This window comes from Liolophura sinensis, chromosome 6 (assembly GCF_032854445.1).
Source record: "Liolophura sinensis isolate JHLJ2023 chromosome 6, CUHK_Ljap_v2, whole genome shotgun sequence".
In the NCBI taxonomy this organism is placed as follows: domain Eukaryota; kingdom Metazoa; phylum Mollusca; class Polyplacophora; order Chitonida; family Chitonidae; genus Liolophura; species Liolophura sinensis.
The window spans coordinates 15662942-15678581 of NC_088300.1; the positions used below are offsets into that span (position 1 = coordinate 15662942).

A 15640-nucleotide genomic window follows, 5' to 3' on the forward strand; every position below is an offset into this window, starting at 1 on the left:
TCAGTCCAATCCGAGGTCAAAGGCTTGCACATCTTTTGGAGGGTTTCAATCCAGAGATCAGGGGGAAGTAATCTGAGAAATCTTTGAATTACCTCCCCTGATTATCGTTATGCAAGAAGACAACAACAACAATAACACGTGTAACCCTCTCTGAAGAAAGAAACGGCTGATGTGCATGTTAACGTAAAATGGCAGGACAAAAAGCAAGATTGGTTATCTGTTTATTTCGCAACGATCTTCGTTTTCATGACAACCAGGTATTGCAATTTTTCTGCTGTTGGTGTTAAAATAGTGTTCAATGACAGGCCTACTTACATTGCCATATCAACTATCATCATAATCAAAATGATCATGTGTACTGTCCGCCTATGGCTGACGAACAGCAGTAGATCGTTTGACTTGTTGAACTAAATGATCATGGCGTACCACTGCAGCCTAGTGTGAGATTGCTCCGATGTTGGGTGTGGCAAAATTCAGCCCCAAACCAACGTCAAGCGTGCTCCATTTAAACGTGTCGATGCTGTTAGTAGGCCTCCAGCCGTTCGCTTTGGGCATCACCAAGGAATTTTGGAACCGTGCGGCCAAGGAAATAACAAATGGACGTTGTGCTTGTGATACAACAGCAGAGGAAAAGATAAGAAAAACAAGTGTCTGCAAACTCCAGGCTGTGGAGATGTATTTGATGGGTAATTTTTTTTCTCAAACACCATGACAAGCTGCCACAGCAACTGCATCAGGTCTTTGAATGGAGTGCACTCTGACGTTGGTTTGGGGCCATCCTTGGCCAACCAAAACTTTTGCCAAACCTAACTGAACGTTTGAGCAATCTCGGGCTAGTACTGACCATGCAGACTTCAGCTTCACAAATGGCGTGACTGGTGTCATGTCTCACTGATTGTTGTAGCAAAATCAACAGGTTTATGTCTGTATTTCCACTTGACACAAAGAATTAAACTTGAGTGGTTACTGTGCTGGTGCAGAACGATGGCTCGATCAGGAGCCTCTCACAATATAGGTGTTGTGAGTTCAGATCCAACCCGTGCCGGCTCCCTGGCTGGTTGTACGTGATAAAGAGGTGTTTTGCATGCAATGACGCTGTCAAGAAAGATTCACCCAGATGATTACTCAGTCTAGATGAACTCTGACACCAGTGTTTTGATGAATGTCAGACATATAAAATAGTCCATCCAGATGGAGTGGTTATCTAGGTAAATCTTTCTTGACAGCTTCATTTTATGTATAGTATCTCTTTGTTAGATCCCATCTAGACTACCTTAGTGATTATATGCATATTTGCCTGTCCTAACATCCATTCTACCTTATACGGGACTGTTTCCCGCAGGCATTAGATTAGGAGTCACTTTTGAAAGTTAGCGTTTTACAGAGATATTTCCCCATAAAAGGTAATGTGGTACCATGTGGAAATCCAACAAAGGCAGGTACCTTTTTGGGTGAAAAAGATTATGTGCATAAATTATCTCTGCATTGAAGTAGAGGTAAATACACTGTACCTTCAAGTTCCATTGTTCAGCTACTCTTACCTCACAACTTAGAGTGTCTCTGAAGTGGATTCTTGTAATTAATGCATCTAATGTTCAAATTATGATGCTTAATGCATCTAGTAGCAATGTTAAAATCATACAGATGTTGGTTACACCTGATCGGGTAGCTTTCACTGCAGTATAGTGAATGAAAACATCACTTGAAGTCAAACAAAATAGTAGCTAGCTTGTTTGGGTGGTTGTATCCAGATATTCAGTATTGCAAGTTTCAGGATTAAAGAGTGTAGTTAGACATGTGAAGGAATGTCCAGTGGTGTTGACTTTCTCGTAATCCCAAGGACGTTAGATGGTTTGAATTACATTCGGACATAATTTGTTTGACAAGGTGTAACAATTTCTTACCAGTATTCTTTGCCTGTATAAACTGTCTAGCACACAGAAGTGATAAGAACATGCATAAACATTTGAACAGTTGATTTCATATGTATTATGTCCATTTTCAGGGTGGTCATTTGCCTTCTTTTATGTGTAAAAAATCATCTTGATGAATGAATCAATGTACATGTGTGTGGTTGTATGGTTGTATAGTTGTGTGGTTGTGTATGTACAGTGCGTAAAATACTAAATGCATGTTTATAGAAGATGATTTACCGGGGTCTACATGTTCAAATGTGTATTGAAAATTAAACCCTCTTTTAATCATAGTTTTGTTTTACACTAGTGAGACTTTTATTTTGGGATTAAGTTATTACCTGCTTAACTTCTAAGACACTTTCGAGCTGATGGACCCAGTATTGTTAATGAAATCTTATTGAATCAACATAAATAAAATCATAAAATAAACAAATCAGACATTAAATTCCATGATAGCCATTAAAATCCACTTATAGTGGAGTCTGTAACTTTATTTAACTTAAATACTGTAATTTATCAACCATTTCCCATGTTTGCAAGGTGTTTATTCAAGGATATTGGGAGGGAATTATTCTTTGTTCTTTGACTGTTCTCCTATGATGTTTTAGGTAGTCTTGCATGAATTTCATATGAAATGATTTGTATTCAATTTGGCACACATTATGAGTCCATCATGCGGATAAACAATGTACAGAACATATGGAAATTTTCAACCACCCATTGCTCAAAACCTGATGCACATTCTATCTTGTACAGTCCACAGTGAATGCTGTTTTTTTCATTGGTAGATGTTACACTGGGCACACAGGAATGCTGACTTCGTCTTGCCTCTGTACTGCTTCGACCCTCGTCACCTGAAGGACACATGGCACTATCACTTTCCCAAGACAGGTCCTCATAGACTCCGGTTCTTGTTAGACACTGTCAGAGATCTGAGGCAAACTTTACAACAGCATGGCAGGTGAGCTTTCTTACACACACAAGACAAAAAAAACCCATTAAATAACTTAGTATAACTTTTACCAGTGTAAATTATGACTCTAAAGTTAACTCCAGTTTCCTCACAATTGACAATGTCAGACAGTGTCACACACCCCTTATTTGTTGTACTCTATGGCATGGTTAATGTACATTCCATGATGTTAGCCCAAAGTTAGACATGTGACCGGCTGTTCAAACTGTGGGGCACCATGCCCACTTGGGATGATCTATTCTTTGTGTTCCATCAATGGCATACTTGCTCTTTCTTTGCAGTTTTGTACATAAAGCATTATTGTAATATCACAAAGAAGATTAATGTTTATGTGTCAAGGATATCCTGAATTATTTAAGCCCTGTATGGGCCAATTTCCCTTTCAGGTTATGAAAACTTCCAGGAAGGTTTTGAATGGCACTTCGTCTTAGAAACAGTTGTTCGTCAGTGTAGGAAGAGTCGTAGGTGATCACTCTTTACAGTCTGGTATAAAAGAAGCAGAGTACCTCACAGTTGTTTTTTTTTATTTTTATTTTTATTTTTTTTTTTTTTAATCTGAACACAGGCCGCTCATTTCATCTAATGTTGAAGGAGAAGGAAGAGTTCTTCTCCCTTTGTTTTAAGTTGCATTTACATTTTTGTAGTGGGCTTATTGTGAGAGAAGGAGAGCCAGAGAAGTTAATCCCAGACCTAATAAAGAGACTGAGCGCAGGGCATCATGTACATACAGTAGCCTTACAGAAAGAGGTATGTCTGCCTTTCTCTGTTCAGGCTGATCTATGTACCATCTGAAAGATAACCTGTTATCAGCTCACCAGCTCACCATCACAGCAGCCATCTCATGCAAACAACCAGCTCATCCATCACATCCAGGATCACCAACAACCTCCTCACAAGCAACCAGCTTATTCATGACAAACAACCTCACCCATCATACACAACCAGGTCATTCCTCAAAAAACAACCAGCTCACCCATCACAAACAACCAGCTCACCCACAACAAACAACCAACTCACCCATCACAAACAACAAAGTCACACATCACACCCATGATCACAAACAGCCTCCTCACCCGCCACAAACAACCAGCTCACCAATCACAAACAACCATCTCGCCCATTACATCCATGATGACAGGTAACCTCCTCACCCATCACTCAACCAGCTCATCCATCACAAGTAACCAGCTGATTCATCACAAACAACCAGCTAATCTATGATCACAACCAGCTTATCCATCACAAACAACCAGCTTATTCATCACAAACAAGCAACTCACCCATCACAAACAACCAGCTCATTCATCACAAACAACCAGCTCAAGCATCACAAACAACCCGCTTACACATCAGGCCCATGATCACAAACAACTGGCTCACCCATCACAAACAACCAGCTTATTTATCACAAACAAGCAACTTACCCATCACAAACAACCAGCTCACCCATCACAAACAACCAGCTCATTCATCACAAACAACCAGCTCAAGCATCACAAACAACCCGCTTACACATCACACCCATGATCACAAACAACTGGCTCACCCATCACAAACAACCAGCTCATTCATCACAAACAGCCAACTTACCCATCACAAACAACCAGCTCATTCATCACAAACAACCAGCTCACCCATCACAAACCACCCGCTTACACATCACACCCATGATCACAAACAACTGGCTCACCCATCACAAACGACCAGCTCACTCATCACAAACAACCAGCTCACCCATCACAAATGACCAGCTTACTCATCACAAACAGCCAGCTCACCCACAACAAACAATCAGCTCACAAATAGCAAACAACCCACTTTCTCACGGAAGACGCATGGTTCACTTTTCACACAACAGCTGTTTTATCCAGCATACACTGACCATTCGCAACCATCTTATGCCCCATACATAATCAGCTCACCATGTGTACCCCCTCAGTGTGCATTGAGCTCACCCACCATACACAAAACTCTTACTTAATATGTATAATCCATGTTTTTCAAGGTCACAAAGGAAGAACTAGATGTTGAAACAGCCTTAATATCAGCCTGTACACAACATGGTGTGGAGATAAAACTGTTTTGGGGAATGACGCTGTACCACAGAGATGATCTGCCCTTTGACCCTAAACAGTGAGTTTAAATCTGCCTGCTGCGACTGTCAGTCCCTTGACCAGTGAGGCCACTTGTTCAAATCCAGCTCTCCCCTTACAGTATTACAACAGCTTGTATTGTGATTGATACTGTGTGGGTTCCATTTGAGCTATTATGAACATATATGAGGTTTATTTGTTAGCTCTTTCGAAAAGACTTTTTTTTTAAGTTTCATGTTTAGTTGGTCTCTGTAAGCCGGAGATTATGGTTTAATGTTCTCTATGATTTTTATCTTACAATTATCCGTGTAAAAGTGGAAATAACAAAGCAGTTTAATTGCATGAGGGAGGAGTAGCTGTTGTTACAAACATACATATACAAGAACCTGCCTGTGAAACGGTTCTTGCATTAGATGTACATAACTATCATGGCATCCAGTTGTGAAGAAATAATGTTGCCATGGTACCAATATTGAAAACTCAAGTGAAGATTCTGACAAATACCTGTGTGATCTGACTTGAAGATGAGAACCTCCATCTGATTGGTGGGAGTAAATTGCTGACTCCTAGGTTTTATAATAGGCTTTCCTGTAGTTAATCATATATTCTTCTAATTTACTAATACCGGCCCCGATAGCAGAGTTGGTAGAGCGTCCGCTTTGGGAGCGGTAGATCCAGGGTCAATCATGAACTGCAACAATCCTGAAATCTGTCCTGCAACAAGGAGGCACATTACATGCACTCTAATGATTCCCTCATCGTCATATGACTGAAAAATTGTTAAGCACGACGTTAAACCCCTATCACTCAGTCACTCACTCTAATTTACTAATGATGGGGGAGGAGTTAAAGCTGGATCTTTGCAATAACCAGCTGATATTGGGCGCCAAGTACATTCATCTTACTCTTACACAAAATTTATTGGAGATTACTTGTACTTGCCTTCCACCACAGAGCTATAAACAGATCTCTGTATACATGTTGCACAGCACATTGACCCAGGATCTCCAAGGCCCTACGCATGTAGCATGCTCACGGAGCTTGAGATTTGACAGTTATCTGGTGGTTTACCATGGTACATGACCTAAAGTTTCGCATGTGATTTACTGTCATTTACTTTGATACAGTCTGAGTTGGCGGTATAATGACAGAAAAGAACGATTAACCCTCTGCCTATGGCATTAAACTTCAATAAATTGATCATTTACTTAATACAGAACTCCAAACGTGTACACCGAGTTCAGGAAGAGTGTGGAGAACAGGTGCTCAGTGCGCCCCCTGGTGGACATGCCAGCCCAGTTAAGGCCCCTCCCTGGTGGAGTAGAAGGAGGAGACATACCTGATTACTCTGCTCAAGGTGAGATTTCTCCACAGCTGAATCTTTCGAATATACTGGTGACGAATCTTAATTCTAAATAGCTGAATTATTGAACTATATGTAAAGAAGCTGATACTATTAGTGACATGATCACTCAGTGATAAGATACTCTAATATATGACGTCAGTAATACTCATAATGGGTGAGGCGTCACTGAGTAACCATGTAACGAATTTATCCTGCAAAGACCCATGAATTCAGTGCAGAACACCGATGTATAGGTGTATTGCTTCGGCGATGTGACCATTGTATTCACAACCCAACAAAGGGAGATAACCTACTCTGCAGACACATGTGACGTCATCTGCAGGTGAGAATATATTTGTACCCCACGTCACCATTGTTGTCCAGTGAATAGCAGAGTATTTTGTCTGATGGGGAATAAAAGAGCTTACTCAGTCACAAATTCTATACCATACACTGACACATATGTACACGTAGTAAGCAAGGAATAAGTGGAGGCAAAGAATACTGAGGATTGCATACCTGTACATGTAGTAAGCAAAGAATCAGTGGAGGCAAAGAATACTGAAGATTGCATACCTGTACATGTAGTAAGCAAGGAATCAGTGGAGGCAAAGAATATTGAGGATTGCATACATGTACATGTAGTAAGCAAGGAATCAGTGGAGGCAAAGAATACTGAGGATTGCATACCTGTACATGTAGTAAGCAAGGAATCAGTGGAGGTAAAGAATAATGACAAATACATACACGTTCAGGTAGTTTCCATAGAAGTTGAAATACAGGATGAATATATGTGTACATGTACCATATAACTTGTCAGTCCAGTTATCATATAGACGTGAAATGAACACATTTGCTATTTTGCTATACATGCACATGTGGGTATAGATGAGTTGAAAAATTTGATGGGGGGGCTTCCTTGGCCGAGAGAGCATGCCAACACGGCGTGATGACCCAGGAGTCTCCAACCAGTGCAGTTGCTGTGAGTTCAAGCTTCCTCTCTGGCCATCTACCAGCAACCTGTGGATGGTTGTGGGTTTCCCCCAGGCTCTGCCCGGTTTCCTGCCACCATAATGCTGGCCACCAGCGTATAAGTGAAATATTCTTGAGTATCAAATAAATAAATAAAAATTTGATGAATGTACATAGATATCAACAAATGAGCAGAAATTTTAAAGATACTTTGCCTTTAACGTGTAGTAGAACTGAGTTAATTGTTAGCTGATAACAGATAGCAGTGTACAAGCAGTTTGAATACTGTTTTGGTGGTAATAGCCCTGAAAGTGCCTGCCAGTATGCAAATGCATCACAGCTTAAACATTTTCACATGTGCCAAAATGATAAGCAGTGAACCAGTATTGTGTTTTATTTGGCCAGTATCCCTGTCAGAACCTGACCCCAGGTCTGCCTTCCCTTTCCGCGGTGGGGAGACGGCTGCCCTGGAGAGGTTACAGTATTACCTGTGGGGGTCAGACAAAGTGGCTAGTTACAAGGAGACCCGGAACGGTATGGTGGGACCGGACTACTCCACCAAGTTCTCACCATGGTATGTGCTAGTTTTATGACCTGTCTTAAGTCACACAGAAGTGTGAATATAGTAACACACAGTTACATATAGTTTACTTTATAGAGATGACCGAATGTTGGCTGAGACAAGGATGTCAAAGAGATATGTTAATAAAATTTGGCATTACTCTAACCTTTTAACCAGTCAGTATGGGTCAGTTCTGTATCAAGCTAAGCCGTCATGCCCTACCTGGGTTCGTTGACCCATAAACCTTACAGTCATTGGCTCGTGTGTGTGACTGAGTATAGCGTAAAATACCAACCAAATAAATAAATAAATAATCATCTTGGAGAAATGAAATACTCTTTAGTATGGCATTAACACCTCAATGAAAAAAAAAAACAAACAAGTAAATGGATTACACTGATGTGACTGTATAGTGTGTCATTATGTTGTACATTTGACTTGATGGGAAAACTCTTTCCCGCTTGTAACAAAATGATCCAAAACCCTGAACATTGGTCCTTTCCTGTATTGTCTCACAATTATCAGTGCATGTGTCCTTATAAAACACATATGACGTTTACAAGCAGTGCAAAGTCACAGAAGAAAACAATGTGATGTACTGAAGGGCCTTTTGCCTAGCTCATCCAAGAGTGTTCCATTGTATATTTATGCTATAAGCATATTAACTTACCAACAGAATACCTCAAGGTAAAACAAATCTCGTCATAGACCATGTTGTGTCTAACATGTACTTGTGTGGTACGTCATGGTCAATCTGCACACCTTGGAAGTATTACCTGTAAGGTATGTCATGGTCAGTTAGCACACCTTAAAGTATTACCTGTAAGGTATGTCATGGTCAATCAACACACCTTGAAGTATCGCCTGTAAGGTATGTCATGGTCAGTTTGCACACCTTGAAGTATTAGCTGTAAGGTATGTCATGGTCAATCAGCACACCTTGAAGTATGACCTGTAGGGTATGTCATGGTCTGTTAGCACACCTTGAAGTATTACCTGTAAGGTATGTCATGGTCAGTTTGCACACCTTGAAGTATTACCTGTAAGGTATGTCATGGTAAGTTAGCACACCTTGAAGTGTTACCTGTAAGGTAGGTCATGGTCAATTTGCACACCTTGAAGTGTTACCTGTAAGGTAGGTCATGGTCAATTTGCACACCTTGAAGTGTTACCTGTAAGGTATGTCATGGTCAATTTGTACACCTTGAAGTATTACCTGTAAGGTAGGTCATGGTCAATTTGCACACCTTGAAGTGTTACCTGTAAGGTATGTCATGGTCAATTTGCACACCTTGAAGTGTTACCTGTAAGGTATGTCATGGTCAATTTGCACACCTTGAAGTATTACCTGTAAGGTATGTCATGGTCAATTTGCACACCTTGAAGTGTTACCTGTAAGGTATATCATGGTCAATTTGCACACCTTGAAGTGTTACCTGTAAGGTATGTCATGGTCAATTTGCACACCTTGAAGTGTTACCTGTAAGGTATGTCATGGTCAGTTTGCACACCTTGAAGTATTACCTGTAAGGTATATCATGGTCAATTTGCACACCTTGAAGTGTTACCTGTAAGGTATGTCATGGTCAATTTGCACACCTTGAAGTGTTACCTGTAAGGTATATCATGGTCAATTTGCACACCTTGAAGTGTTACCTGTAAGGTATGTCATGGTCAATTTGCACACCTTGAAGTGTTACCTGTAAGGTATGTCATGGTCAATTTGCACACCTTGAAGTATTACCTGTAAGGTATGTCTGGGTTATATTCTGGTTCAATATGTTGTGTCTTACCTGCAGGGTATATGACAGTTACGAAGGATTGTAACTGTCGTTTCTTGTTGTCACAGGTTGGCTTTAGGGAGTCTTTCACCACGGCAGATTTACTGGGAAATGAAACGTTATGAGGAACAGCGCACAGCCAATCAGTCCACATACTGGGTGATTTTTGAGTTGTTATGGAGGGATTACTTCAAATTTGTGGCCATAAAGTTTGGAGACCGGTTGTTCTATAAAAGTGGTAAGCAGATGCAAAAAGGATTATGTAATACTGTTGTGATAAAAATGAAATTGGCATAAAAGATACTGAGGAGAGAGGATACCAGCATTTTTGTATTGAATATTAATGGCAGAAAGTATGGGTGGTTTTGGAAACTTAATAAAAGAGATGGTACAGGTGTTTTGCGGTGTTAATGGCAGATGATACCAGTATTTTCACTATGTTAATGATAGTGAGGGCACATGTATTTTTAGGAGGCCTTTGTGGCAAAGGGGGTTAGCACTCCAATGCAGCGCAATGACCCAGAAGCCTCTCACCAATGAGTTCAAATCCAGCTCATGTTGGCTTCCTCTTTGGCTGTATGTCAGAAGGTCCTTCAGCAACCTGCAGATGGTCGTGGGTTTCCCCCCGGTCTCCTCCTATCATCATGCTGGCATAAGTGAAATATTCGGAGTAAAACACCAATCAAATAAATAAAATAAAGTATTTTTACAGTGTTAATGATGGAGAGGGTAAGAGTGATTTTGCAGCCTTGATGATAGAGTGAGCACACATTGTTTTGCAGTGTAAATGATAGAGAGGGTATGAGTGTTCTTTTGCTGTGTTAATGATAGAAAGGGTACCAATGTTTTTGCAGTGTTAATGATAAGAGACAGTACCAGAATTTTGCAGTGCTAATGACAGAGAGTATCAGTATTTTTGCAGTGTTAATTATAGAGAGGATACTGGTGTTTTTGCAATGCTGATGATAGAGAGATTACCAGTATTTTAGCAGTGTTGATAGAGTTTATGTCATATAAGTGAAACATTTGGCAAAAAACACCATCTAATTAGTAAATCAAGTATTTTTACGGTGTTAATGGTAGAGGGGGTACCGGTATTCTTGCAGTGTTTACAATAGAGAGGGTGCGAGTGTTTTGCAGTGTTAATGATAGAGTGGGCACACATTGTTTTTGCAGTGTTGATGATAGAGAGGGTACTAGTGTTTTTGCAGTGCTGACGATAGAGATTGCCAGTTTTTTTGCAGCATTAATGATAGAGTGTACTGGTAATTAATTAATGATAGAGTGTACTAGTAATAATATAAAGCACATTATGCTTTATATTATTGATTGAATTTGTCATGTTCGATACTTTTGTGCTAAAGATCTGTGTTTTTCCAACAGGTCTTCTTGGGAAACATGTCCCCTGGAGAGTTGATATGAATTTGTTTAACGCATGGAAAGGTAGGTGAATGAAAATGGCAGAAAAATACATGTGGAAAAGGTCTGGTAATTTGACTTCCATTTTTTTCCACCAGAACATGCAAATATTGTGAAAAAATCAGGAGACACTGATATGTGTTTTTGGTGAGTTTGTTTAAGCCATGAATGTGAAGGTCATCAACTACTATGAACTCCTTCCCAGGACTGTTTATCAAACCAAATCTTTGACATGAAGACTAATATTAAAAAGAACAGATGTAACCTGAATTGTATCATGTTACCTGATATGTGGTCAGCTCTTTCACCTGTGTTTTGTTTGATTGCAGATGGCAGGACAGGTGTGCCATATGTGGATGCTAACATGAGAGAGCTGAAGGTCACAGGGTTCATGTCTAACAGAGGCAGACAGGTACAGCTCACAACTCACCTGAGAAAGGTTGACTATACCTGCACTTACTCATAATTTTACCTTTACATTGACGAGTTTAGATGGAATTTTTGCACCTGATTATCTCCCCAAACTAGACACACCTTGACTTTTTAGGCGGGTTATCATAAATTCACAAAAATTGTATCTTTGTCAAAAAACTGTAGATCCTTTCAAGTTTGACTTGCTTGATTCTGATTGATTCATCCACATTATAGGGTCATTTATGAATTTTTAGTGAAATTTAATTAATTTCTTATCCTCAAGACTTAAATGTTGGCACGAGGAGAATGATTTTATGTGATTCTGAAAGTACATTTCATACATGCTAAGGCTTAGAGGAAATGCAGTATATAGCTTTGTAAAGATCTTGACACCTCACTCAGTGAGATATATATATGTACATCCAGGTAAATAAATATTCTCACAGGTGGCATTGCATTTATTTCAGAACGTTGCCAGCTACTTGACCAAAGATCTGAAGTTAGATTGGAGATTAGGTGCTGAGTGGTTTGAATCACTCCTGGTATGTTACACACTGACATTGTTGCATTGTAAGAATGCCGCAAATTGAGCTTGGAACAGTGAAAAATTCCTGACTTTCATGTTACAAGACAATCAAATCAAAAATTAACAGAATAAGTCAACTCATAATTAATCATTAAGTAAGTAAATAATTACAGAAAGGATATGTGCTTAGCACTAATTCTTCATACCTGATTTTTCTCCTTGCCAATCATCTCAGGTTGACCATGATGTCTGCAGTAACTATGGCAACTGGCTATACAGTGCAGGTATTGGTAATGATCCTCGTCAAGATCGCAAGTTCAACATGATCAAACAGGGACTGGATTATGACTCCAGTGTAAGTGAATTTTATCAGCAGACATTAGCTAGCTGTACATGACTTTTGAAACAGATTTTTAATCCAATTTTCATGTCAAGTTTGTGACAGGAAGTGGTTAACAGCTTGCATTGTTTACATTGTCATACATGAAGTTGTGTGGAGGTCACTTGCCTATCACCAATAGTAGATACACACAGAGCCAACATAGTAGTTGGATAGGAAGTTGCCAAAGGCGGGTGGTTTTCTCAAGGAACTTTGGTTTACTCCACCCATGAAACTGGCTGTCATGATATAACGTAGATACTTTTGAGTAGAGCTTTAAACCCCAATCAGACAGACAACTCATTACAAACCAATCATTTTCATAAAGCATATGTCATAAGAAGTTTAACTAAATATAGAAATACTCAGTACCTATTTGTTACTGTACATTAGTATTTATCACCAGGATGAGACGGATTACATGTACATATATCAATGTCAATACACAGTAAAAAAACATAAAATAATTTCATACAAATATAAATTTGATCATTTTTCTCTTTGGTTTGGAATGTAAATGTTAAGAAATTAAATCTGTAGAACTAAACTAAATATTTCCCATTGAAATGTTAAAAGGGTTTCACATTCTGTTTTACAATGTACAGATTCCTCTTGGAGGACATAAATGATATCACCAGGATTCATATGTTTCACAAATTATGCGTGTACATCATCATGTGGAATTATTCTAGTACCAGTTCAATATGGACAATCAATTCTAGATTGTATGATCTAATTATAAACATGATCCATATATGATTAATAATAATCTAATAATAATAATCTAATAATTATGAAACTAAACACTTGCATAGAATTTTTTTACTGGAAAAACATCACCAAACTGAGTACACTTTGATAAAGAGAATTAACATGCTGGGTAAACAGGTATTGGAATGGGTATGGTGGAAGCACATATCTGTTTATTGTTACCAGCACTATGCTGACGGACGGAAGTGGATTACATGAGTACCTTTCCTGTACTTCATTTTCTGAATATAAAACTAGGATTGAGAAATTGGTGCTGCCAGTAGGATCAGTCAAATGTTATTGTAATTATTATTTTATTAAGTCCTTGAATTTAAGGATTTAAAGAACCAATGGGAAGCCTCTCTATAAGCTGCAGGATATGTCAGCTGGTTTTTCAGTTGGTCTGTCAGTCTGTCAATATTCTACATGTATCTTTTAACATGGGCCGTCCACTAAGGGTGGCATATGGACGTTTGAAAGGATATCACAGCAGTTGCAAATGTGTACTTGTTCTTTCACATTCGCACGAATCTCAACACTCAAAAGTCAGAGTATTTTGTCCATTTCAGGGTGAGTATGTGAGACATTGGGTGGAGGAACTAAAGGGCATCAGTGGAGGAGACATACACAGGGTGTGGACACTGCCCTCAGGCCTGCTGTCTCGGGCAGGCATCAGCATAGGGCTGAACTACCCATACCCAGTCGTCGTCGCACCAGAGTGGGCAAGACATTTCGGAAAATCTGTGAGTACACAGATGGAAACTCCACTCCTGCAAACCTTATGGTGTGCAAAGATGTTTTTTTTCATACATGACACAGAAATTGTTTAAGAGCCACATTAATTAAGACATCTTGAATTGTGGAACAAGTAGTTGTACAGCTTGGGATGAGTTTGTTTAGGCAGATAAATATATCAGTGTCAATTTTTACCCTAAGCCAGATGCTGAAGGATTTTTTTTTTTTTTGGATAAAAAAGAAGAGATTTGCAAAAAACAGGAAATATGTAAGTGCAAAATCCCAGTGGACTTTCACCTCTACATTGTTTTGATGACAGTACCTCTGCACTTGGGTACCTCTGCACTTGGGTACCTCTGCACTTGGGTACCTCTGTACTTAAGAGAACAACCAAAGCACCCTGTGCTACATTACCCTCAGAGTGCATGACCTATTAATTTATGACGCGCCTGTTAAGATAGCTACCATTCTCTCCCCATAAGGTTGGTCAAGTGTCATGTTATGGTCTTCATGAAAGGACTTCTGACAGTACCAGGATGTACACTGAAAGAAGTGTATATCCCACTGTGCAAGGCTTTTGAGATGAATATGTATCAAAACAAATTGATCAAAGTGCATACAGGACCTAGTCAGTCTTCCCTTCTCTTACAGACATATACACAAACCAAAATAACTGCTCTGGGAATTGAAAGGGAATCCCCTGAGATTGAGCAAACACCCTGTGAGGAGAGGATTAAAAATGTCACAGTCTGTACCACCATAACCGTCTGACTCATGTGTTCAGAAGAATATTTGCTGAACTAGCAAATAGACCACTGTGGTGGCCTAATGGGTAGAGCCTCTGCCTCAAAGGCAGGAGGTCCGGCATCAAACCAGGGTCAGGTCTTACCAGAGGCTTTAAAAATGGTACTTCCTGCTGCCTTGCTTAGCAATCAGCAGTGAAAAGGTTCGAGCAAGGAAGCCTGATTATAATGTGACTGGGTGGGGTGCCATGTCTGGTGTCTTTGGCTTGATACTTCAGTGACAGCAGCACTTTGGCAGCATGGTCTCGCCCTGCCACAAGAAGGCACAATATATGTACACACACCTAATGATCATGTGACGTTAAACCCCAAGCATACATACATACATACCAGCAAATAAATTTAGTAAATGTGAGCCAGAGGGGATATCATTTTATGTTCAAGTCCTATTATTACTCTTATTATTAACAGAATATTAATATTTGGCCAAGAATTCACCCTTGCAGTACATCATATTGGACTTGAAGAAACAAAGCAAATCCTTAAATGAAGATATTTGTGTGCAATGTTGTAAAACATGAATTGTACATCTGTGATTAATTACATGTGGATATCTTAACAGTGACAGAGATGCTGGTGTTTTATCTACTGCAGAGTTTTGTAGCAAATCTGGTAAAAGATGGCAACCCCAAGATGCCTTGTCTGTCTTTGAAAACTAAAGCTACAGAGTCAAATCAGTTCAGATGTTTATATGTATAGCTTTGGAGATCAAATAAACCATACTTGCATTGGTAGCATAAAATTTCAACGATAATAATCCTTTTTTTGTTAACAAAATATACACACTTTCATAGCTGTATCAACTTAGTACATGAATCCTGTTTCACAAATCAGATGATTTGAAACCCTTATGGATACACAGTTTGATACACTGTTGAGGCATTTGATATTACATGTATAAATAATGCTAGTAGCAAAATTCAGTGTGGTCACGTCAAATGAACCCTTGGCTTTAGCCATGCATGCACACAC

The 15640-nt window shown here is 39.4% G+C and overlaps 1 protein-coding gene across 1 annotated transcript; it reads left to right on the plus strand.

Moving 5' to 3' along the window:
- Positions 1 to 120: 120 nt before the first annotated feature.
- On the plus strand, positions 121 to 14827 carry LOC135466227 (cryptochrome DASH-like). The gene is made up of 12 exons (XM_064743629.1): positions 121 to 257; positions 2705 to 2877; positions 3534 to 3636; positions 4895 to 5022; positions 6200 to 6339; positions 7705 to 7873; positions 9711 to 9880; positions 11026 to 11085; positions 11391 to 11473; positions 11943 to 12017; positions 12237 to 12356; positions 13700 to 14827. The coding sequence occupies exons 1-12, from the start codon at positions 189 to 191 to the stop codon at positions 13958 to 13960; spliced, it is 1551 nt and encodes a 516-aa protein (XP_064599699.1). The 5' UTR covers positions 121 to 188; the 3' UTR covers positions 13961 to 14827.
- Positions 14828 to 15640: the final 813 nt, after the last annotated feature.

Bases quoted from the DNA above. Each gene is read 5' to 3' on its own strand.
- LOC135466227 (XM_064743629.1), top strand. From the start codon at position 189: ATGGCAGGACAAAAAGCAAGATTGGTTATCTGTTTATTTCGCAACGAT. The intron at 258-2,704 runs GTATTGCAATTT...TTTCATTGGTAG, and splicing joins TTCGTTTTCATGACAACCAG to ATGTTACACTGGGCACACAG. The intron at 12,357-13,699 runs GTAAGTGAATTT...TGTCCATTTCAG, and splicing joins GACTGGATTATGACTCCAGT to GGTGAGTATGTGAGACATTG.